We start from the raw sequence: 26677 nt of genomic DNA on the forward strand, positions 1-26677 counted from the left end.
TGTCACCTATTATCTTCTTGGTTTAATAATTTTTTCAAAAATAACGCTGATACTTTTTTTGTGTAGGATTTCCGGGAAAAAAATACAGATCATATGCGCCCTGACATTGTAGCTCTTCTAAGAAGTAGCAAGAATGCATTTATCTCTGGGATGATTGGAATTGATCCTGTAGCTGTTTTCCGATGGGCAGTTCTCAGAGCTTTTTTCAGAGCCATGGTTGCTTTCAGGGAAGCTGGGAAAAGACACATTCAGACAAAAACTGGTAAGCAGTAGATACTAGTATTCTACCATACTTATCTTTTTTTACCACTCTTAAGGAGTAGAGACATAATAATTTTGTTCTCTTTTGTTTTCTTAACCATATCCTAACATCATTTTCAGATCTGATTAGTTCCAGAGTACTTTATATGATTGAGTTTAGTGAATACATGGTGTGTGTTTATATATATGTGTTGGTACGTTTTTATTAATAAATACTCAGAGGAGTAATGTATGTAAAGCACCTGATATTCAATAGGTATTTTTTAGTAAGACATTGGTAAATTTTTAAACAAAAAACCAAAATGATACTTTGCCATTTACTTATATAGAATTAAATATTGATAACCTTTATTTTCTTATGTAATGGTTTTTATGCAGATGAAACAATTTAATGTGGAAGCATAAATCAGGAGATAGAAAAATTGGATGGAGATAGGGGGCAGTTTAGTGGAGATAACCTTACTTCAGAAATCAGTGAAGTGTCATTTCTTCTCTTGAGTGATTTTGTGACTATTAGCAGTTGTTTTTTTTTTTTTTTAAATACTGTCTTCAGAATTGTGGGGGTAAAGCCAGGTAATAATAGATGAATCTGTTTATGAATGTTAATTTTCTTTTCTTCCTACCCTTAACTCAGTTCATTGGATTTTACTTTGAAATTTAGAAATGAATGGAGCAGGATACTTTTTCTGTGTCTCGTCCCCTTAAATCATGAAATACCATAGTTTACAATCTGCATGAAGGCATCTTATCTTCAAAAGCATTTGTTACCTAATGAAAATCACAGTGTAAAAAAAGAAAAAGAAAAAAAGAAAAAAATTCACACTTTTGTTTACTGCAGCTCTAGCCTTAGATAGACCATTGCTGCACTGCATAGTGAGGATTTACTAATATATATGTAGCCATTTAAAATAAAGTGTTCTGTCCAGAAAACCTTCAGTAGAAGCACACTAGGACCCATCTGTACTTTCAGGACTCCCAGATTTACTTATATGGATTTTCGGCATGTGCACTAGCAGTAAAACTTTTAAGTTCAGCTTTTGCATATTCCAAATGAATACTTATATTTGGGAGATTGTATTTCTGAAATGAGAGGGAAAAGCTAATTGAACTTAGTTTCTGTATTTCAGATTATAATATATACAAACTGGCCTTTGTAAATAGGGAGAAATACAGTTTTTTTGGAAAATAAAAGGAATGTCTTAAACCTACTTTACCTTTTACAAAATTATCTCTGAGAGGCTTTCTTTGTAAAAAGCTCTAAAGAAAAGTTTTTTCTTTTAATTTAAGATACATTATTATTTATCATAGTGGATTGGATTTACCAATTTTGAAAATTGTAAAAAAGTGTTCTACTAAGATATAACTGACTATGAGAAGAAACTTTTCTTGTATTTACTATTGAAAATATTGCTTTCTAAAAAGATTAATCACATTGTTTTTGTGTTCTTTTGGTATATTTGTGAAAGCTGGTTGTATGTTTATTATTATCCTTTGGTACACAGATACAAAATGTTATTAATTATCAACAAAATGATAGTGTATTATTTCTACTTTGATCATGTCTAGATTCTTCTTCTTTTGTAGTCTAATTTTTCTTTCCGGCCAGCACAGAGCATCCATATAATAAACTTTTTGAATACTCTTTTATTTAAGGCTATAACATGCATATAGAAGAAAACTGTGCCCCCAAAAATGGATAGCTCAGATAATTATCACAAAGTGAACACACCCTGAAACAATCACCTAGATTAAGATGTAGAATATTACCAACAACCTGGAAGTCTCATTGGATAAACTTTTTAAATTTCACTTTTTATCAAGAAAAAGAAAAGTCATAGTTCATTTGTATTTTGATTGAGCAGATTTGTTACAGGAAATAATTATATTGCAGTATATTACTATCAGTGCCAGTATTTAGCATTTTTGCTCCTTCTACATGGATTTAGGATAAAAGGGTGCCATAAAATTAGAACATTATAGAATTACAAAATAAAAACTAACAGAATAATTGTGAAAATGGATAAATAATAGTTTCGGAACTTTTAAAATGACCATGAATAGTATGGAGACATAGTGAAAATGAAATATTGGAATTAGAGATTATTTAAGTAGAAGTGGAATTTAAGTAGAATTTAAGTGGAATTTAAGTAGAAGTGGAATTATTTAAGTAGAAATGAAAGGCAGAAGGTAATCAAGTTCAGATTTTGAATGAGACTAAGAGTTCAAAGATAATCTTTTAGGGAAGAAAGATGATGTTGACTACAGATGCACAATATATTTTTACTTCCTTTGAGAGTATATTTATAAAAAATTTTAGTGTCTCTTAGCTAAATTGCTAATAAATATCCTGATACTAAACTAATAAATCTTGGATTTTCTTATGGAATTCCCTGACATTCTTTTTCTTCATCAAGCACAAATAATATCAAATTAAAATCTACTTTTTGACTGTTATTTTCATAGACTTCCAGATTAAGGAACACAATTTAAGACTTTTAAGTAAAAATTCAGTTTATTCTTTTCAAGAATTGATTTGTTATAATTGCATAATGTATATTATGGTGATCAGAAAACCATGCAGTGTTCTTAGTGGAATTATATAAGTAGGGAGTGTGAGTGAAGCTACATATTGGCCCTACTGGGACTTAGAGTGAGAAATAGTAATGATTTGTTTGGTCAGCAAACAGACTTTACAGAATTAGTTCAGGATAGTAGCAACAATTATGTGAAATGGCAAATCCTGGGAAGAAGGGAGACTCTGATTTCTAGAGTTGCCATGTTATATTATTTGAAATATCTGGTGTTCTACACAAAATTCTGAAACACACACACACACACAAAAGAAAAGAAAAGAAAATGACCTGTATGTGTGAAAAAAGGAATCAATAGAAACTATTGCTGAGGAAAGCCAGACCTTGAACTTACAAAAGTCTTTAAGCTATTTTAAACATGTTCAAAGGCAGCCATATCTGAAGAACTAAAGGAAAGTATGAGAACAGTGTCTCACTAAATATAAAATATTTTATAAAATATTTATTTATGTGTGTGTGAGAAATTCACTAGAAGAGCTCAGCAACAGATTTGAATAGGCGAGGCCAGAATCAGTGAACTTAACCACAGATCAGTTGAGATTATCTGTTCTAAGCAACAAAAAAAGACAGAAAGAAGAATGAATAGGAATGAACAGAGCTTTTAGACCTGTGGGACACAATAAAGTACCCTAGCATCTGGCAGTTTAGAAGGACAGAGAAAGGGGTAGTAAGAATATTTCAAGAAATAATGGCCAAAAACTCTTTAAATTTTCTGAAAAGACTATATACCCAAGAAGATCAACAACCCGCAAGGATCCAAACTTAGATACATCATAATTAGATTGTCCTGAGATAGAAAATATTGAAAGCATCAGGAGAGAAGTAATTCATGTACAAAGTGTCCTTAGCAAGATTGACAATTGATTCATCATCAGGAGCCATTGAGGCTAGAGGGCAATACTGGACATATTCAGAGTGCTGAAAGAAAAAAGAGAGTCAAGAATTCTGTATTCACAAATCAAAACCACAGTGAGATAGTACCTTACACCAGTCAGAATGACTGAAATTAACAAATCAGGAAATGACAGATGTTGGTGAGGACATGGAGAAAGGGGAACCGTCCTACACTGTTGTTGGGAATGCAAGCTGGTGTACCCGCTCTGGAAAACAATATGGAGGTTTCTCAAAAAAGTTGAAAATAGAGTGGTACCTGGGTGGCTCAGTCGTTAAGCATCTGCCTTCAGCTCAGGTCATAATCCCAGGGTCCTGGGATTGAGCCCTGCATTGGGCTCCCTCCTCTCCCTCCTTAGCAGGAAGCCTGCTTCTCCCTCTCCCAACTCCCCTGCTTGTGTTCCCTCTCTCACTGTCTCTCTCTCTCTGTCAAATAAATAAACAAAATCTTAAATTGAAAGAAAGAAAGAAAATAGAGCCTCCTACAACCCAGCAATTGCATTACTAGATACTTTACCCCAAAGATAAAAATGCAGTGATCTGAAGGGGCACTTGCACCCCAATGTTTGTAGCAGCAATGTCCACAGTAGTCAGACTATGGAAAGAACCCAGATGTCCGTCGACAGATGAATGGATGAAGAAAATGTGATACATATACACAATGGAATACTATTCAACCATCAAAATAATGAAATCTTGCCATTTGCAATGATTTGGATGGAACTAGAGGGGTTTAGGCTAAGCAAAATAAGTCAATCAGAGAAAGACAATTATATGATCTCGCTGATACGTGCAATTTAAGAAACAAAACAGAGTATCATAGGGGAAGGGAGGGAAAAATAAAACAAGACAAAATCAGACAGGGGGACAAACCAGAAGAGATCATAGGAAACAAACTGAGGTTGAAGAGGGGAGGAGAGTGGGGTGATGGGGAAACTGGGTGATGGACATTAAAGAAGGCACGTGATGTAATGAGCACTGGGTATTATGTAAGACTGATGAATCACTGAATTCTACTTCTGAAACTAATAATATACTGTATGTTAATTAATTAAATTAATTAATTAATTAATTCCATATTTAATAAAACTACCCTTCAGAGTGACCATGAAATTAAGACATTTGTGGATAAACAAATCCTGAGCTAGTATTATCAGATCTGCCCCAGAAGAAATATTTCAGTGAGTTCTGGCTGAAATGAAAGGAAATTAAATAGTAACTTGAAAGCACTTGAAGCCCATTAAAGGCAACTATAGAGTGAAGTATAATAAAATATAGTATGAATATATTTTTTTACATTTTGAAACTTTTTTCTCTAATCTGATTTAGAAGACAGCTGTACAAAGTTGTTGATGGGCATGACATTTTAAGGGTGTAATTTTTATGACAGTAACAGCATAAAGGAGGAGGAAGAGAATGGAGCTATAGAAGAGAAATATTTTTTTTTATTAACATGTAATGTATTATTAGCCCCAGGGATACAGGTCTGTGAATCACCAGGTTTACACACGTCACAGCACTGACCATAGCACATAGCCTCCCCAATGAAGAGAAACATTTTTATATACCGTTGGACTTAAGCAATTTTAAATCCAGGCTTGATTGTTATAAGATGTTAATTATAATTCCCTTGGTATTTGCAAAGAAAATAACTAAAAAATAATATGGTAATATAAATGACAAAAAAATAAGAATATACTAGAAAACATCTGTTTAATACAAAAGAAGACAGTATTAAATAGAGGAATAAAAATAATATGTAATAAGACATATATGGAAACTCAACAACACAGGCCACCTGTTGCATGTATCACAAATCACAAATGTATGATTGCATTTATGTGAAATGTCTAGAATAGGCAAATCTGTAGAGGTAGAATGTAGATTAGTGTTTGCCTAGGGCTGGAGTAGGCAAGCTGGGAAATGATGAAGGGAAGGATAATAAAAAAGGTTAGGGTTTCTTTTTAGTATGTTGAAGGTATTCTAAAATTGATTGTGGTGATAGTTCAATAGTTTCAGGAATTATACTAAAAACCATTGAATTGTACACTTTAAATAAGTGAATTGGATAGTATGTGGTTTATATTTCAATGGAACTATTATACCCAAAACACAAGAATGTTCATAGTATCTTTATCCTTAATAGTCCCCAGTTAGAAACACCCAAAAATCTATCAGTGGAAGAAAAGATAACCATGTTGTGATACATTCCTACCATGTAACATTATTCTGAGTAAAAAAGAACAGATTACTGATTCTCATGAGTATCATAATGAGTCACAAAATATACTGGGCAAAAAAGTCAGGCATGAAAAGGTACATAGTGTATGCTTTCATTTAGTTTAAGAACAGGCAAAATAATACAGTTATGATAGCTTCTGCAAAGGCATGGGTGGTATTGATAGGAAGGGGTTGAAATAACTTGCTGAAATAATGGAAATGTTCTGTATCTTTATTGAGGATTACATAGATGTAAATATTTTTTAAGCTTACCAAATTTTTACTTGAGATTGTGGTGGTTTGCAATGTGTGAGGTACACCTTTAATGGCTGTGCGGCCTAGAAGCTGGCATTACAGCAACTGCTTTGGGATCAGAGACATGGCTTCAGGTTTGAATGAATAACTAGGATTGAGTTCCATTATGTGGTGTAGTACCTTCAGGGAGCTTAGACTTTTCCATCATTGAAAAGATTGAAAAATTCTGTCCATTGGTCTTGAGCAGAGAAATAAGAAGGACCTTAGCAATCTAACCTTAGGCCTTAGATTGTTCTTAAACTGCTTAAAAAAAAAAAATCAGTGCCCCATATCTTTACCATGCATAGGTGTGGGGTCTGAATTTATCTTGTATTTTTGGTACATAATCTCAAGGTAAGGAATTAACAAACTGTATCAGGAACTAGCATAAACCAACACTAAATCAAAGTGTTTTAGGAGTTATGAGACTCCTTAGACAGTAACCCTTCCTGAATCTGTACTTACAAACCATCCTAGGAAACTTAACCTCCTTAACAGGGCATTGTTAACAACAAATGAGAGGAAGATCAGTTTAAGGTTTGGAAATAGTATTATAGTCTAAAATAGTAGAGAGTTAAAAGAAGGTATAGAAAGCAGAATGAAAGACGTTAAAAAAAAGATAGGTATGATAGTGAGTCCTAAAATAGTCACAAATACAAAATTACCCATATCCAAATGTCATTGCCACAGTTTATTAGACAAAAGAGTGCAGTGGCTGTAGTAATGTCAAGTGATTTCTTCAAATTCCTTACTAATTTAGTATATTTAATATACTAAACTTTTACATAGAACACTTTAATACCATAATCTCCTTAAAATTATTTCTGACTGGCAGATTATCAAGATAGCCTGAAAGTCTTGTGATAACTTTTTAAAATTACAGTTTGTTTAGAGTATAAATAGAACTTTCCAGGCTTTTTTTTTTTTTCCCCCCTCAGATGCTCCCTCTCAACTGATACCTACCTCCTGGCACCACCAACTAACAAGTATAGGCTAGTCTGAGCCTAACTAAGCATTCTTTTTTCAAGCAGCCCGTCAAAGATGGTGGAGTGGATTATTGATAATGGGCATAGAATATTTTTGCTGAGATGTTCTTCAACTAAGAAATGCTGGATAACTTGATATTTGTCTCTTTTTGAAATACTGAACATTTGCAGCTATGTGCTCTCCACATTGGATGAAGGAGATCGTGTTTTATTAGTTTACTTTTTCAGTATTGGATATGAAAATAATTTTAAAATCTATTTTATTTTTAAAAATCTGCTATTTATAAGTATCTTATTATCTGATACAAGATTCCATCTCCTTAAGCTAAAATGTGGATGCTTGTTCTCTGGATCCAGTAATCTAGTTTAAGGAATTTTAGTTAGACTAAACCCTGCTTTGCAAACCTCTTTGAACTACTCTGCCTCTATTTAACTTTTTAAATGATTCTGCATTGAGAACTATTCATAGATAGTATCTCATTCCTAATTATACAGTAAATATGCACTAATGAAACTTGATTCCTTGTGTTGCTCACTTTGTCTCTATTGTTAAACTGTTCCTTTTGTTTTTTAAAGGCACACCTACACAAATTTGAACTAAACGTCCTAACTCTAGAGATGTTCTTTGAGTAAATGATACTCAACCCCCCCCCCACCAAAAACCTGGAGATGCCTATTTTCTTTTAATCCATCTATTACTAATATGAATGGTACTGACCTCTCCCCAGCCTCCTTTATTGTTAGAGTGACTCATTGTTTCAGTAGCACTAATCTGGGGCTTTGTTCCTTCCTTGAACATGCTCTCTTCCCTTTCCCACAAATAGTTGATTTTGTTTCGCTTGACTAAGTGGTGGTGAGGTACATTTTCCAACTCTCTTTTCAGATTTATAAATACCAAAGTGCTGCTGGGTTTCCCTGCTCTATGATGCTTTTCTTCCTGCTCTTTAAACATTGACACACTTGTTGAAATTCCTACAAGTGTGGTTAATTGCAAGATTTGTGAAAGAATTATTTAACTTTTGGTAAATTGTTTTGGGTGTATTTTTCTTTGGGGTTCCATCATTGTTCTTTGCATTGTTGCCAACTATATACTAATTATATTTCAGACCTGATAAAAATGGGCCTGTTTAAAAAAATAAGTATACAAATTGTTTTGAAATTTCCCTAATTTTTTTAAATTAGAAATTTTTAGTATGATATTAATTCACAACACTTTCAGTACTGAAAGGAATACTTTGAATACCTAAAAAAAACCTTTATATTTTCCTTTTATTTTTGTGTGATTTCCTCAAATCAGTTTAGAAAATTTATTCACATTTAATGCATATTACTTGATACATTTAAAAAAATATATTCTTAAGATAGTTGGCAGCACTGTCCTTGATTCTCTATTGGTTTGGGCTTATATAATATCTTTTTTCTTTTCTCCATTTTTTTGTTTTTCTTTTGCTTCCTAAGGGCATGATGATACAGCGCCATGTGCAATTTTGAAAAGTATGGATAGTTTTAGCTTTCTCCAGCACCCAGTCCACCAGAGGAGCTTAGAGATTCTGCAGAGGTGCAAGGAAGAGAAGTACAGTAAGGCTGCAAATCCTGATAAACTCTGTGTCATCACGTATCTGTTTGGAAATGGAAACCAAGAGCATTCTGCACCAGGGTGGGACATAAATTGCCTTGACAATGTGACTTCCATAATCCTTTGACCAGTCTCAGGATAGTTCCATTGATTGAGACTCTATTTCTTCTTTCTTTTGAAAATGTTGATATACCTCTTCTTTGAACTTGGATGGCTATTTTTTGCCTGTGATCCTTGAGTTGTTGTTAATTATACTTGGGTTTAGAGTCTGAATTGGTTTCCAGTTTTGTCTTTAAAGTAGCTGAGTGATGGTTACAAATCGAGTAATGATTTTTTTCCTGCTAATTTTTTAAAAAATTTGAGGTAAAATCGCATGCAAAAGCGTAGAGTTTGATAAGTTTTAACATATATATGCACTTGTGAAATCATTAGTACAGTCTAGTTAATTACCATATCTGACACTGCCAAAAATTTCCTCTGCCCCTTTCTAATTTTGGCTGATTTTATGCTTGTTTATGCTAGAATTTGAACATCAGCAGTGTTGCTTTTGTGTATCATTGTTTAATCCACTTCATTTGATTGCAGTTCTATCAGACCTTTCTATCTCTGGTTTAGAGCAAAGCCACCACATTAATGTTTTGGCTTAAGAAAGAATGGGAATCACGATGGATATTCTTTTTAAATTTTTTAAGTTTTTTTATAAAATTAGTGTGAAAAGATGCCCTTGGTCTCCATTTCCTCCTTTCTATTTGTTAAAATCATTCTGAATGAAAATGGGTTCTTTTGCCTGTTGTGGGATTATAGTTTCTTGGAATTGCTATAGTGAGGATGAAGAGATCTTTTAAAATACTCAAAGCCCAACTCAGCAATTTGCAAATAATGGATTTAAATTACTTACATATTCTGAGCTTTTTACAAATCACCATAGATTTACTTTGTTAATTTCACAGTTTTGTGATTGAAATTCCATGAAATTTTAGGATCCAATTATCAGTTAAAGGAGAGTGTAAGTAGAATTTCTAAAAGCAATGTTGTGGGTTCTTCAGTTCTGCTTTCACTATTGTATAAGAAAATGTGTAATGCATTTTGAAAAATACTATTAAAAATGTTTTCTTATTTTAGAACAATGGTAAGTATTTCATTTTAAAAAGAACATCATGTTACTATTAATTATTGCTATTTCTAAAAGGTAAACAGTAAGTCTTCATTTCAGTTACCTATCTTCCTCTTCTAAATCTTTTAATCCATGGGACATTATTTAGAAGAGCCTACAGATCTTTTGGGGGAGTTTAAATTAATTGTTTTTTAATTTTAAATAGTGGCAAGTAGTTTGTTTGTTTTGCTGATTTTTATGACCCTCAGTTTATCCCAGCTTAGTAGATATGGGTTCAGAATAGGAGGGCACCATGTACAGCATAGGCTGCATGAGGAATTTTTTTTTTTTAAAGCTTTTATTTATTTATTTGACAGAGAGACAGACAGCAAGAGAGGGAACACAGCAGGGGGAGTGGGAGAGGGAAGAGCAGGCTTCCCACAGAGCAGGGAACCCAATGGGGATTCTGTCCCACATTGGATCATGACCTGAGCTGAAGGCAGATGCTTAAGGACTGAACCACCCAGGCGCCCCTGCATGAGGAAATGATATATTTATCTATATTTATATGCAAATTTATGGAAGTTGGGGCTTTTCCATTATTTTAGGTAGTTTATTCCGTTTCCTATATAGTACTACCAGTAATTGAAATTTTATAATATATAAAATTACAAATTCAGGTCTAGGAGACTGTTTTTTAAAAATACAGGGAACTACCAGCTTTAGGTAATGGATAATTGGCAAGGTGGATGAACCCTTCCACAGGTAACAATGATAAAACCTGGAAAAAATTTAAAAATAACGAAATGATTTGAAAGCACTGGAAAAAGACAAAACAACAACAAAAATCCCACTGAAAGACCAAAAAGAAGCAGAAACCAGAGGAGAGTTTATTCTTTGAAGTAAGTAAAGCAGTAGAAAAGAATTGTGAATCTGTGGCTTTTTAAACAAGGTGCTCCCTAACTCCCATGGCCCCAGAGACAACTGACCACAACCATACTGACTTGAGGTATCAGTGAACAAAAGTTGAGGATTGGCAAAACAACTTGGAATTTAGGAGGAAAATCCTGGAACTGAGTAAGCTGCCAAAGGGCTAAAACACAAAGTTAGAGTATAAATTCTGCCAGCCATACCTGGCTAACAGCTGTGAGTACTCAGGGAAGCTGGTAAATAAAGAGTGCAAACCAAATAGGAGATGACCTTTGAAAGATAAAACTGCAGTAGGTGAGATTTGTAAGTTTGCTCCTTTTTTGACAGAGGGCCTTTTGTGTATCCATAGCTCCTGTGGGAGAAGTACTGAAGTCTTGCTGTCTTAGTCCCATAAATAGAGGGGAGAGAGAAAGAGCCAGAGAAATACTTGAAGAAATAGTGGCCAAAAACATTTCATGTTTAATTAAAAAACAAAACAAAACTGACTTAGAGATCCAAGAAGATTTGTGACTTCCAAGTAGAATAAATAAAAAAGAAAACCATTATTAGGCACATTGTTTGCCAAATGTCAAAGATAAAGAGAAAATCTTGAAAGCAGCCAAAAGAAAATATAGCACATTCAATACTGGGGAATAATGATACGATTAACACCTGACTTATTAAAGCAGTAAAGATGGAAAGATAACCAAAAATCATAATTAAAATCCCCCCCCCAAAATGAAACACTGCCCTCCCCAACCCCCCCAACAGAACTCAATTTTCAGGCAAAATTTCTGTATTTTTAGTTTGGGTCCAGACAAGTTAATTACCTGTTAGAAGAAAAATCAACGGTTTCCAGAAAAATGTAACAGAATTTACTGTTACTACAATGTCTAACTATTAGCAAAAATATTCTTTAAAAATGAACCTGAAATAAAGATGTTTTCAGATGAAAGGAATCTGAGAGAATTTGTCACCATAATTTATATTCTATCAGAAATGATAATGGAAATTTTGTTTTTTAATCAGAAAGTTCAACTTTATTTTTTATTTAATTCTTTTTAGAGAGGGAGAAGATGTTTGAGTAGTGGGAGGAGGGGCAGAGGGAGAGAGAGAAAGAGTGACTCTTTTTTTTTTTTTTTAAGATTTTATTTATTTGTTTGACAGATAGAGATCACAAGTAGGCACAGAGAGAGAGGGACAGAGAGCCCGATGCGGGGCTCAATCCCAGGACCCCCAGGATCATGACCCGAGCTGAAGGCAGAGGCTTAACCCACTGAGCCACCCAGGCACCCAAGAAAGAGTGACTCTTAAGCAGCCTCCACACTTAGCACTGAGCCCATCCATCATGTGACCTTGAGATCATGACCTAAGCCGAAATCAAGATTCGAATGCTTAACTGATGAGCCACCCAGGCACCTTGATAGTAGAAGTTCTTTAAGCTAAATGCTAAAATTACCATCAGATGGTAACTTGGATGAATAGTAAGTACTGGTACACTTATCTGCAAAAGGCCAGGTAGTAAATACTTTAGGCTTTGTGGGTCTTATGGTCTCTGTTGAAATATCTCCATTCTACTGTGAAAGGAGCCTAGAGAATACATAAGTAAATAAGCATGGCTGTGTTCCAATAAAACTTTGTAATGGACACTGAAATTTAAATTTCATATGATTTTCATATGTCACAAAAATATTCTTCCATTGATTTTTTCTTTTTTTCCTCAACCATTTAAAAAATGTAAAGCCATTCTTAGCATCAGGTCATGCAAAAACAGGCAGTGGGTTTGATTTGGCCCAGAGACTTAGTTTGCTGACTCATTAATTATTGGAAGAAATAGAGAAACAGAAATAATAAGTCTGTCTACAAATAAATGACTGTACATATTTCCTTTCCTTCTCTTAATTTCTTTTAAAAAGATGTATGACTATTTATGGGGCGCCTGGGTGGCTCAGTGGGTTAAGCCGCTGCCTTTGGCTCAGGTCATGATCTCGGGGTCCCGGGATCGAGTCCCACATTGGGCTCTCTGCTCAGCAGGGAGCCTGCTTCCTCCTCTCTCTCTCTCTCTCTCTGCCTGCCTCTCTCCCTACTTGTGATCTCTGTCAAATAAATAAATAAAATCTTAAAAAAAAAAAATTAAAAAAAAAATAAAAAGATGTATGACTATTTAAAGTAAAAACTATGACATTATTCTGGTGGTATAAAATGTATCCACAAATTCTTTGATACTCCTCCTTTCAAAAGGCATGTGCTCTGCTTTATGACTCACTTCTAATAAATGGAATATGGTAGAAGTAACAGTGTGCAGCCTTCACAATAAGAAATACAAGGTATTGTGGTTCTTCCTTTTCATTTCTTTTGCTCCCACCTTCTCTCTCTAGTGACTAATCTCTGAGATTTGGTCGGGAGGAAATTAGAGGAGAGGGGAGAAACTGGGGTTCTTGGAAGGATGACCTTCAGCCACACTTCTGCAAAGGTCAAGAGCCCTGGTAAGATAAAGGAGTAAGATGGTAGGAAGAAGAGAGAGAAAGGGTAGAAGAGAAGAATCTCACTTGAATTTGACCCATACTTTTGATCAGTCTGTATTCAGAACATGTTTATGAAGAAGATGAAGGATTAGAAATTGACAGAGTAGCATTGTGGGCTTGATAAAACTTAATACTCTCACCTTGCTGACAATGCCTGCCTTAATATCCCTGACCTCGGGTCTCAGTATGGTCCCACAAATGATTGAAAATTTAATCTGACCAAATGCAAGTAATAGAATTCCATTGTGGAATTCCAAATGGAATTTAAGTCTGACCCAAATGGAACTTAAAAATAGAAATCAGTAACAGAAGGATATCTGAGAAGTCCTCCAATTTTTCTTTTTTAAAGTACACTCAACTTGGGGCTTGAATTTACAACCCTGTGATAAAGAGTCACTTGCTCTTCTGCTGAGCCAGGTAGGTGCTCCCTGAGAAATACTCAAATATTTTGAAAATAAACCCCATGTTTAAGTAACTCATGAGTTAAAGAATTCATAAGGGCAACTTGAAGCTATTTTGATCTAAATGAGAATGGAAATAACATAACTTACGTAATGCAACTAAAGAAGTGCTTATAATAAAATTGATAGTTTTTAATTCTTTACATTAGAAAAAGTCAGAATCAATGCTTTTACCTTATGAAGCTACAAGAGCACTTTACACCCAAAATAAGTAGAGAGAAGTGAAGAGCTACAATCTGTGAATATAAAGCAGACCAACAGTAGAGAAAATCAGTGAAAACCAAAAGCTGATTTTTCAAAAAGAGCAATAAAATTCATAAAGCTCCAGTTCTAATAGAACTTTCTGTGAAGATGAAAATGTTCTCCAGCTACACTCTCTAAAACTGCAGCCATTAACCACATATGGCTGTTAAGTACCTGAAACTTATTGAAAATTTGAAAACAAATTTTGATTTGATTCAGTCAAATAAAATTCGAAAGCCATGTGTCTCCACTGCTGTATTAGGTAGTGCAGTTCTAGCCATTGTGATCAAGAAATATGAGAGAAGACACAAATGCTGTTATCGGGAATGAACAAGTGGACACAGTTACATATGGTATAGACCATCAAAAGATTGAGGAGAGATTATGAACACTTGTCAATAAATTCAGCAACTTAAATGAAATGGACAGATTCCTTGAATGCTGATCTAAATTGACCCAAGGAAAAATAGAAAAATTTGATCACTCCTATACCTAATAACAATGATGGATTCATAAGTAAAATCTTCCCCTAAACCCAAAAGTCCAGGCCCAGATAGCTTCAATGGTAAATTTTATTTAAGAGACATTTAAGGAAAGAATAATACCAGTTCTCTTCAGTTTCTCTCCAGAAAATATAGGAGCAAGGAACCCTATGCAAATTATATCACGAGGCCAGTATTATTAATCTAATACCAAAACCAGACAAAAACTTTAAAACTACAAACCAACATACCTCACAGTGACAGATGTAAAAAGCCTTAACAAAATAAGGGCTAACTGAATTCACTAATATATTAAAGGAGAATACATGAAAACCAGTGAAATTTATTCCAGGAATGAAAGGTTTGTTTGATAATAGAAAATCAATCAATATAACTCACTATATGTTTGTTTTAAAGATTTTATTTATTTATTTGTCATAGAGAGAGCACAAACAGAGGGGGCAGCAGGTAGAGGGAGAAGGAGGCTCCCTGCTGAGCAGGGAGCCTGATGTGGGACTCCATCCCAGGACCTTGAGATCATGATCTGAGCCGAAGGCAGACTCTTAACCTGCTGAGCCACCCAGGCATCCCCGTAATTCATTTTATTATCCACCTAGAAAAAAAGAAAAAGCTTATGATATCTCAGTAGTTGGATAAAAAGATTTTGTCATAATTCTTCAGTCATTCCTATTTAAAAACTTACAGGATCCTAGGAATAGGCAGCCTCCTCATTTATAGAGAATATGCATAAAAATCCTACAGCAGACTTCATACTTTATGATCAAAGATTGAATACTATTCCCTGACATTGGGAAAAGGCAAAGATACCTGCTTTTGCCGCTCAGATTTAACACTATACTAAAAGTCAGACACAGGGGCGCCTGGGTGGCTCAGTGGGTTAAAGCCTCTGCCTTTGGCTCAGGTCGTGATCCCAGGGTTCTGGGATCAAGCCCCGCATCAGGCTCTCTGCTCAGCAGGGAGTCTGCCTCCCCCTCTCTGCTGCCTACTTGTCATCTCTGTCAAATTAAAAAAAAAAAAAATCTTTAAAAAAAATAAAAATAAAAGTCAGACACAGTGCTATAAGTCAGCAAAAAGAAATACAAGGTGCATAGATTGAAAAGGAAGATGTAGGCATTGTGATCAACTGTATAGAAAGTGCTAAGGAGTTTAAAATATGCTATTTATTTGATCTAGAAAGTAATCTCCCAGGATGCCAGGTAAATTTACAAAATTAAGTTATTTTAGCCGTGAACATGTGGAAAATGAAATTTGTGAATTTCATTTATACATCTTTGGCAATCAGTTTCCTAGATACTCTCCAGTTATCCTCATATTCTGGTATTCTCAACCTTGTGTAGTCTTCTGCATTTTACCAGTCTTGGTCTATGTGATGTATAGGACATGGCAAAAGTGATAGTTTGTCAATTCCAAAATTAAGTTATGAAAGTCTGCAGTTCCCATCTTAGATAATTTCTCACTTGCTAGCTCTCTCTCGGATCACTGTTTCTGGGAAAAGTAAGCTGCCATTTGAGTGTCCTGCTGAGAATTCCTCTGAAGCCTGTAGTCAGCAGTTAGGAACTGATTTTTGCCACTAACTATGGGAGTGACCTCGAAAGCAAATCCTTCAGTTCCATTCTAGTCTTGAGATGACCACAGGTTTGGCCAACAGGTTGACTATAACCTTATGATAGACCCTATCTCAACCACCCAGCTAAGCAGTTGAAACCTGTTTCTGTAGAAACTCTGTGATTATGAGAACTGTCATATTTAAGTGCTAGGTTTTGAAGTGCTTTAATATGTGATGAGTAATAATATAATATATCATAACAGGAAATACTTAGGGATAATTTTTATTTTATTGTATTTTATTTATTAATTTTGGCAGGGGGCAAAGGGAGAGAGAGAGAATCTTTAGCAGGCTCCATGCCCAGCACAGAGTCTGATGGGAGGCTCCATCTCACAACCCTGAGATCATGACCTGAGCCGAAATCAGAAGACATATACTTAACTGACCTAGCCACCTACATGCCTCACGTACGTGAGGTGGCTAGGTCAGTTAAGTATATGTCGGATAACTTTAATGAAATATGTGTTAGACCTGTATACAACTAAGAGGAATTGAAGAATACCTAAATAAATGAAGAGATTTTTTGGTAGAAATTCACAAGCTAATAACTAAGATTTACATAGAAATATAGACTAGGATAACAAAACAATTTCTAAAAAGAACAACAAAGTTAGAGAACGATTTCAAGACTAAAATAATCATGACATTGTTCTTAAAGATCAAGAGATCAGTAGAATCAAATAAAAATCCAGGAAAAGATCTGTACTTAAATTGGTCAATTGATTTTCCACAAAGGTGCTGAGATAATCTATTGGGGTTGAGTATGGTCTTTTAAACAAATGGCATTGGAACACCTAAGTAGCCTTATATGAGAAGAGGACTTTGACCTTATTTTATCTTTAAGATTGAACTCGAAGTGGATCAAATAGCTCTTCCTAAAAAGTAAAACTTAAAAAAAAATAAAAAGGTAAAATTATTTAATTTGTAGAAGAAAACCTGAGAGAAAATCTTTGTAATCTTGGGACAGGCAAAGATTTCTTAGATGGGACATAAGAGCATGAACTGTTTAAAAACAAAAGAATAAGTGGAGTTCACCAAAATTGAAAATTTCTACTTTAAAAAAACATCTTGCTAAGAAAACTAAAAGCATACCACACCCTAGGAAACAAAACTTATGTGATACTGATAACTGATAATGAACTTGAAAACAATATATTTTTTTTTTTAAAGATTTTATTTATTTATTTGACAGAGAGAAATCACAAGTAGATGGAGAGGCAGGCAGAGAGAGAGAGAGGGAAGCAGGCTCTCTGCCGAGCAGAGAGCCCGATGCGGGACCCGATCTCAGGACCCTGAGATCATGACCTGAGCCGAAGGCAGTGGCTTAAACCACTGAGCCACCCAGGCGCCCCTGAAAACAATATTTTAAGAACTCCTGTAGTTAATAAGATAAGCAGTTCAGTTAAAAATAGCTTAAAGTGGGTGCCTGGGTGGCTAAGTTGGTTAAGCCACTGCCTTTGGCTGAGGTCGTGATCCCAGAGCCCCAGGATGGGGTCCCACATCAGGCTCTCAGCTCCATGGGGAGTCTGCTTCTCCCCTCTCATGCTCTCTCTCCCCCTCTCTCTCTCAAATAAGATCTTTAAAAAAAAAAAAAAAAAAGCCTAAAGATTAAAACATGTGGTTCTTTTTTTTTTTTTTTTTTTTTTTAAGATTTTATTTACTTATGGGGCACCTGGGTGGCTCAGAGGGTTAAGCCTCTGCCTTCGGCTCCAGTCATGATCTCAGGGTCCTGGGATCGAGCCCTACATCGTGCTCTCTGTTCAGCGGGGAGCCTGCTTCTCCCTCTCTCTGCCTGCCTCTCTGCCTACTTGTGATCTCCGTCTGTTGAATAAATAAAAAAGAGATTCAAGGCATAAAAGAAAAAGTCAGAAAAAACCAAACAACTGTAATATCAATAAATTAAAATGAACCAACCTAAACAATTAAAAAACAGGTTATCCAATTAAGAAAAAGAAAGCTCAATTGTAAGTTGTTTGTAAGAGAAAAACCTAAATCCCATGAACACAGATTCAAAATAAAATGTTGAATAAAGTTATATCAGAAAATTTATTTCTGCTCCTCTGGTACATTTTCCCACCTCCTTTAGGCAACTCTTAAGATTTCTGTTATTATAAATTAGTTTTGCCTTTTCCAAAAATTTTACAGAAATGGAATCATACAGTATGTATTCTTTTGTGTTCTGATTCTCTTATGCAATAAAATGATAAACACATTCATTGTGTTTCATATACAATTTGTTGCTGGGTTATTATATATAAATAATTATATATACAATTTTGTGTTTATCATTTGTTTCTTGATGGATATAGGGGTTATATGCTGTTTTGAGCTCTTGGAAGGAGCCCTGCTATACACGTTCTTGTTCAAGTCATTTTGTGTACATATGTTTTCATTCCTCTGGCTGCTGGGCATTTTCTCTTTGTTTTTTGTTTTTTAGTAATTATTTCCTAGATATGATTTATATTTAGTCTCTTGGGGACTTGCTGTGCCTCTTGGACCTGTGCTTCAATTGTTTTTCATCAGATCTAGGAATGTTTTGGCTAACATTGTTTGAAAATTTTTTTCTGCTGCAATTTCTTTTCTTTCTGAATGTCAGTTACATGTTTTTAGAATATTTGATATTGTCTCAGAGATTCCTCATCCAGTGTTCATTTTTCTTTTATTTTTGTTCTTCATTCTTCACATTAGATAATTTTTATTTATTGATTTCAAGTTCATTGTGCTGTTTAAAGTCTTCTTTTAAACCCATAGAATGAATTTTTTGTTTTTAGTACCGGAATATTCATTTGGTTCCTTTTTACAGTTCCCAGTTTTCCCTTGAGTTTTGCTGTCTGTGTAGTAGAAGATGGCATAAGACCATCTTCTTATGGTCTTATGCCATCTTCTACTTTAAGTCACTGAACATTATGATAACTATTTTAAAAACAGTCATTTTTTTATGCGAATCCTAAAGTGGGGGATGATAGGATCTGAAGCTGTTGGAATGGGATCAGGAGAGGTGCACAGGCCTTCATTTTCTGAATAATCAGTAATAAATGTTCAGTATATTATTCCTAATGCCCTCTTAATGTTTAAAGTATTTAATAATTGATGTTGAAAATCATCACACAGAGGGAAATAAGAAAGTCAAATAATATTCATAAAAGAATTACCCTCAAAGAAGCACCCTATTATGTTTGCAGGGAAGATACTCCAAGAAAGAGAAGAAAATTTCCTGTGAGTACTTTATAGTATAGAAGAATTTAAGAATGTGCATTGAATAGAGCAGTAGCACAAATTTAAGACTATAAAGTACCAGAAGAATATTGAAAAGAGATATTGAACTACTGAAGCATTCAGAGGCATAAGAGGCATAAAGCTACATCTATATGAGCTCAAAAAATAGTGGAAAATAGCTGAAAATTGAACTAAGTAATACTGAAGAAAGGCCTGGGATGATTACGTTTCAGTACATGGAAGAAAAGAATAGATAATGGAGGATAGATAATGATAATTTGTCATAGGGATAATTGGTGCCCATAACTAAGGAACTGATTAAATAAAACAACAACAATGAATTTAGTATATAAGAAAATAAAGATGGGGCACCTGGGTGGCTCAGTGGGTTAATAAGCCTCTCTCCACCTTCGGCTCAGGTTATGATCTCAAGGTCCTGGGATCGAGCCCCGCATCAGGCTCTCTGCTCAGTGGAGAGCCTGCTTCCCCCTTTCTCTCTGCCTGCCTCTCTGCCTACTTGTGATCTCTGTCAAAACAAATAAAATCTTAAAAAAAAAAAAAAGAAAGTTATTCAAAGTTGTAACTGAATTTGTTGATCACAAGATATATTTTAGTAACAGTTTACTGGACATTATCCTGGGAGTAGAATTGCTGGGTCATATGGTAATGTTATGTTTACTTCTTTGACGAACTGCTAGAGTGCTTTCCAAAGTGACTGTATCATTTCACATTTCAGCAGTGTACAAAAGGTTCCAATTTTTCATGTCCTTGGCGACAGTTGCTATCTGTCCTTTTGATTACAGTCATCCTGGTATCTCATTGTAGCTTTGATTTTCATTTCTCTGATGACTAGTGATGTTGAGCATCATTTCATGAACTTATTTGCCCTTTGCCGAGTCTTCTTTGGAAAAATACCTGTTCATATCTTATGTTCATTTTAAAATCGGGTTGTCTTTTTATTATTCACTTGTAAGAGTTCTTTTTATTTTCTGGCTTCAAGTTCCTTATCAGATATTTGATTTACAAACATTTTCTATCGTTTTGTGATATATATATTTATTTATTTATCTTTTTGCTTTCTTGATCTGTCATCCTTTGAAGCACAGTAGTTTTAAATTTTGATGATGTCTAGTTTATCCATTTTTTTCTTTGGTTGCTTATGCTTTTGGTGACATACTTAAGTAATTTTACTGCCTAATTCAATGTCAGTAAGATTTACACCTATATTTTCTTTGAAGGGTTTTATACTTTCAGCTTATTTAAATAAAATAAAATTTATAAATAAATTTTTATTTATATATTTTATATATTTTTATTTATTTATAAATATTTTTATTTATTTATTTATTTATAAATAAATAAAATTATTTAAAAAATTACTTATTTTGATTTTTGGGTCCAACTTCATTCTTTTAAATGAGGATATTTAGTTTTCCCAGCACCCATTTTTGAAAAGATTATTCCTTTCCCATTGTACTGTCTTGACACCTTTGTCAGAATTCATTAGGGAGCATCACCAACATAACAGTACTTAAGTTTTCCAATCCATGAGTATGGATGGCATTCCATTTATTTAGGTTTCTTTTAATGATATTTTGTAGTTTTCAGTGTAGACACTTTATACTTTCTAAAGTTTATTCTTTTTGTATTATTTTGATGTCATTAGTAATGGAATTGTTTCTAATTTTATGATTGTTTATTACTATTGTATAGAAATATAATTGATTTTTAAATATTGATCTGTCTTATAATTGTGCTGAATTCTTTTATTAGTCCTAATAGTTTTTTGTGGGTTTCTTAGGATTTTCTACATATAGGATTGTTATCTTGAATAGATTTTTTGACTCCTGGTCCAGTGTGTCTTACCTATATTAAATGTCTGTGTGTATGTGATGTTATGAAAATTCATGGCCTTATGTTTATCATATGATTTAAAGTAAATTATAACTTTAAAATATTGGTAATCCTTAATAAAGAAATAATTTGTTGTTTTTGATTCTCAGGGTCTATATGTAAGATTAATTGGCCTCTGAAATCTATAGTTCTTGTTAGCAGTATACTTACTGCTGAAAAATGATGCAAAGGAATCATTAGGAATTTTTTGAATATTAAAATAATGAGCTTATACATTTCTAGATCTTCAGCCCAGTTACCTTTCATTTTCTGATAATGTTTAAATGAGAGAAGAAATAAGAAGATTTATTATTTAATTCCCTAATTTTGTTCATTGTTGGCTAAGTCAGATTTGTAAGTAACAGGCATGGGACTTGGTTTATATTGTTATTCAGACATTTCTGACATGTTTAGCAAATATTTACCATTGAAGTACACTAATTTTATTTGTCCTTAGAAAAATTGTTTCATGTTTAGTTTCTTTTAACATTGATTTGAAAATGTCTGCTTTTTATTTGTTAGGTATAACCCGGAAAAATCCCAGAACACCTCTTTCTGATCTCCAGGGCATGAATACTCTAAATGAAAAAAATCAACAGTAAGTATGTTTGGTTTATGTTTCCAAGGAATTACTGAAGAAATAATTGGAATTTTCATTAATACTTTTGTGGGCTAAAAAATATGAAGAAAATCAAGCCTAGTTTGTTTTTGTTCCTTGATGCTTTTATAAGTAGTATCACTGAAACTGGACTAAATGTGTGTAACTAGTCAACTGTTTGCAGCAGCATTAGCTATAGTAACAGGTAAGAGTGAGAGGATTTGAAATAGCACATAATAAGTTTGATAAACATATTTAGCAGGAAGCTCCTATTCAATCTTTATACATTAATATAGCATCTGATATGAGAATATGCAAAAGACACATGAACATTAGGAAGCATACCAACAAAATAAACCTACTATCGAAGTTCAGCACCAGAAGATTTTAGTATTATTGCAACCACCTTTATATTACTTTCTGATTTCTCCCTCCCCTCTACCCTTAGGTAACTGCTACCCAGAATTTTATGTTTATCATTACTGTGCACATAAAAAAAAGTTTTTACAGTAAATGTAAGCAGTTTGGCTTTTCCAGTTCTTGAGTTTTATAGAAATATCAGTATATAGTCTGCTGTCTTCTATGACTTTTTTTCCCCTTCAACAATATTCATCTAAGATTCATCCATCTTGTGGCATGTTGATTATTCTTTTTAGTTGCTGTATAATATTATGTGCAATGGAGGAATGGGGAGTTACTGTTTAATGAATACAAAGTTTCAATTTGGCTAACACTGGAGATGGATAGTGGTAATGGTTGCAGAGCAGTGAATGTACTCAACACCAGTATACTTGGTGTATATTAAAAATAATAAAGTGGACAGAGAACGGATTGGTGGTGCCCAAGACTAGGTAGGGCAAAATGGGTGAAGGTGGTTAAAAGATACAAATTCCCAGTTCTAAGATAAATGAGTCCTGGGGAAGTAATGTGTAGTATAGTTACCATTGTTACTAATACGATATTATATATTTGAAAGTTGCTAAGGGAGTAGATCTTAAAAGAACATCACAGAACAGAACAAAACATCACAGAACAAAAATTTGTAACTGTGTTTGGTGATAGATAGTAACTACACTTATTCTGGTGATCATTTTGCAGTATATATAAATAGACGTTCTTTTGTATACCTGAAACTAATAAAATGTTATGTGTCAATTATTTCTCAAAAAAAAAGAAAAATGGTAAGTTTTAGGTTATGTATTTTTTTTTAAAGATTTTATTTATTTTTTTTGGAGAGACAGGGAATACTAGCTGGGGGAAGGGGAAGGGCAAGAGGGACAAGCAGACTCCCCATGAAGCATGGAGCAGACCCAGGGCTTGATCCCAGGACCCGGAGTCAGACACTTATCCAACTGAACCACCCAGGAGCCCCATTATGTGTTTGTTAATCACAATAAAATAATTACATAGCATTAATGTACCATAATAGATTTGTCCTTCAGTGGATATGTGGGTGGTTCTTTCACAATTACTTCTTTAAGTAATTAAAGACGTGCTTCTTTAAACATGCTCCTATCAATCTTCTAGTTCACCTATTGTTACATCTCTGGGATATGTACTTAGTAGTAGGACTGTTAGTTCAGTAGGATATGTTCATGTTAGTTTCGTAAGATAATCCCTAGTTGTTTTCCAATGTAGTTGTACTAATGTACACTAATAGTGACAGCTGAAAGTTCCCTTTGCTTTATTCCTTGCCAGCACAACTGATTGTCAGACTTCTTAACTTTTGATAATCTGATGGTTATGAAATGGTATCTTATAATTTGCTTTTCCATGCTTATTAATGATGTTGAAAAATTTTTAGATATTTTATGGCCATTTCTGTATTTTGAAATGCTGTTTGTTTGCCCACATCTTTTCTTTAAAAAGTATTCTTTATAAGTTTTGTGTACTGGTCCCATTTCAGTTGTATGTTTCAAATGTATTCTCCCAGTTTGTAGCTTATCTTTCACTTTATTTAATGGTGCATTGTGGAAAACAAAAATTCTTAAATTTAATGTAGTTAAATATATTTTTTTTGTCTCTGATTTGTCCATATTACAGCTTGTTTTAAAAATTCATCCCTAGCCCCAAATCCTTTAGCCAGATTTTCCTCTAAAATTTTCTAATATTTATCACCATTTCAGCCCCAAGCTGTATTTGTCATTTGGCTGAATTTCTTCTGATTTTAAACAGATAGCTGAGAGGAAAATATTTTGGTTCCTTCATGACTAAACATGCTTTTATTCTAACCTCACACTCGATTGGTAATTTGCCTGTGTATAGAACTCTTGGTCAGAAATAATTTTTCTTCAGAATTTTGAAGAATTGCTACATTGCATTTTAGTTCTGACTTGCTGATTTCTGAGTCCTTGTTTTAAATTGCTTTATTGAGATGTAATTCACATACCACAAAGTTTCAGTCAGTTAAAACATATAGTTGAGTGGTGTTTGGTGTATTCAAGAGTTGGATAATCATTCCCAAATCTAAGTTAGAACATTTTAATCACTGCAGAAAGAAACTTCCTACTCAGTAGTTTCTCTCCATTCCTCATATTCTTGCCAATTTTAGGGAAATACTAATATACTTCTGGTCTCTACAGATATGCCTGTTCTGGAAATTTAGCATAAATAGTATCTTAAAATATGTGGCCTTTTGTGTGATACTTTTTTCATTAAGCATGATATTTTCAAGTATAATCCACATTATAGCATGTACAAGTATTTCATTCCATTTTAATAGGAGAAGAACATTCCATTGTGTGGTTATTTAAACACTCAGGTTCCTCCTTTTGGCTATTAAGAATAATGCTGCCCTGAACATTCATGTACAAGTGTTTGTATGGATATATGTTTTCAATTCTTTTGAGTAATACTTAGGGATGAAATTTCTGGGCTAAATCTCTGTGTTTTGTTTAACATTTTGAGAAATTGCCAAACTATTTTACAAAGGGGCTGTGACACAACCTCTTTGACCTCAGCCGCAGCTAGAAACATCGCCAAAGGCAAGGGAAGCAAGGACAAAAATGAACTATTGGGACTTCATCAAGATCAAACCATTCTCTTACACTGTACACAAAGATAAACTCAAAATGGATAAAAGACCTCAACGTGAGACAGGAATCCATCAGAATCCTAGAGGAGAACTTAGGCAGTAATCTCTTCGATAGCAGCCACAGCAACTTCTTTCAAGATATGTCTCCAAAGGCAAAGGAAACAAAAGCAAAAATAAACTTTTGGGACTTCATCAAAATCAAAAGCTTCTGCACAGTAAAGGAAACAGTCAAGAAAACAAAGAGGCAACCCACGGAATGGGAGAAGATATTTGCAAATGACAGTACAGACAAAAGGTTGATATCCAGGATCTATAAAGAACTTCTCAAACTCAACACACACAAAACAGACAATCATATCAAAAAATGGGCAGAAGATATGAACAGACACTTCTCCAATCAAGACATACAAATGACTATCAGACACATGAAAAAATGTTCATCATCACTGGCCCTCAGGGAGATTCAAATTAAAACCACATTGAGATATCACCTTACACCAGTTAGAATGGCCAAAATTAGCAAGACAGGAAACAACATGTGTTGGAGGGGATGTGGAGAAAGAGGAACCCTCTTCCGCTGTTGGTGGGAATGCAAGTTGCTGCAGTCTCTTTGGAGAACAGTGTGGAGATTCCTCAAGAAATTAAAAATAGAACTTCCCTATGACCCTGCCATTGCACTACTGGGTATTTACCCCAAAGATACAGATGTAGTGAAAAGAAGGGCCATCTGTACCCCAATGTTTATAGCAGCAATGGCCATGGTCGCCAAATTGTGGAAAGAACCAAGATGCCCTTCAACGGACAAATGGATAAGGAAGATGTGGTCCATATACACTATGGAGTATTATGCCTCCATCAGAAAGGATGAATACCCAACTTTTGTAGCAACATGGACGGGACTGGAAGAGATTATACTGAGTGAAATAAGTCAAGCAGAGAGAGTCAATTATCATATGGTTTCACTTATTTGTGGAGCATAACAAATAGCATGGAGGACATGAGGAATTAGAGAGGAGAAGGGAGTTGGGGAAAATTGGAAGGGGAGGCGAACCATGAGAGACTATGGACTCTGAAAAACAATCTGAGGGTTTTGAAGGGGCGGGGGGTGGGAGGTTGGGGTACCAGTGGTGGGTATTATAGAGGGCACGGATTACATGGAGCACTGGGTGTGGTGCAAAAGTAATGAATACTGTTATGCTGAAAATAAAAAGAAATTTGAAAAATAAATTAAAAAAAAAAAAAAGCTTTGCACAGCAAAGGAAACAGTCAACAAAACCAAAAGACAACTGATAGAAAGAGAGAAGATATTCACAAATGACACTACAGACAAAGGGCTGATATCCAAGATTTATAAAGAACTGCTTAAACTCAACACCCAAGGAACAAATGATCCAATCAAGAAATGGGCAGAAGACATGAACAGACATTTCTCCAAAGAAGACATCCAGATGGCCAACAGACACATGAAAAAGTGCTCCACATCACTCAGTATCAGGGAAGCACAGATCAAAACTACAATGAGACACCACCTCACACCAGTCAGAATGGCTTAAATTAACAAGTCAGGAAATGACAGATGTTGGAGCGGATACGGAGAAATGGGGAATTCTTCTACACTATTGATGGGAATGCAAGCTGGTGCAAGCACTCTGGAAAACAGCATGGAGGTTCCTCAAAAAGTTGAAAATAGAGCTACCCTACAACCCAGCAATCATACTACTGGGTATTTACCCAAAAGATACAAATGTAGTGATCTGAAGGGGCACGTGCACCCGAA

General features: G+C 34.4%; 1 protein-coding gene across 10 annotated transcripts in view; it reads left to right on the forward strand.

The window, feature by feature from the left end:
- Positions 1-26677, forward strand: part of MYO9A (myosin IXA) — a 280827-nt gene that overhangs the window by 123350 nt on the left and 130800 nt on the right. For 9 of the 10 annotated variants that reach the window (XM_032342543.1, XM_032342540.1, XM_032342545.1 and 6 more), the window contains 3 exons: positions 67-262; positions 8702-8821; positions 21791-21866. In XM_032342543.1, the coding sequence (XP_032198434.1) occupies positions 67-262; positions 8702-8821; positions 21791-21866 (392 nt within the window). The remainder of the gene's footprint in view (positions 1-66; positions 263-8701; positions 8822-21790; positions 21867-26677) is intronic. The other variant, XM_032342548.1, reaches the window with a different exon arrangement.

Source organism: Mustela erminea, chromosome 5, assembly GCF_009829155.1.
Source record: "Mustela erminea isolate mMusErm1 chromosome 5, mMusErm1.Pri, whole genome shotgun sequence".
Classification (NCBI taxonomy): Eukaryota; Metazoa; Chordata; class Mammalia; order Carnivora; family Mustelidae; genus Mustela; species Mustela erminea.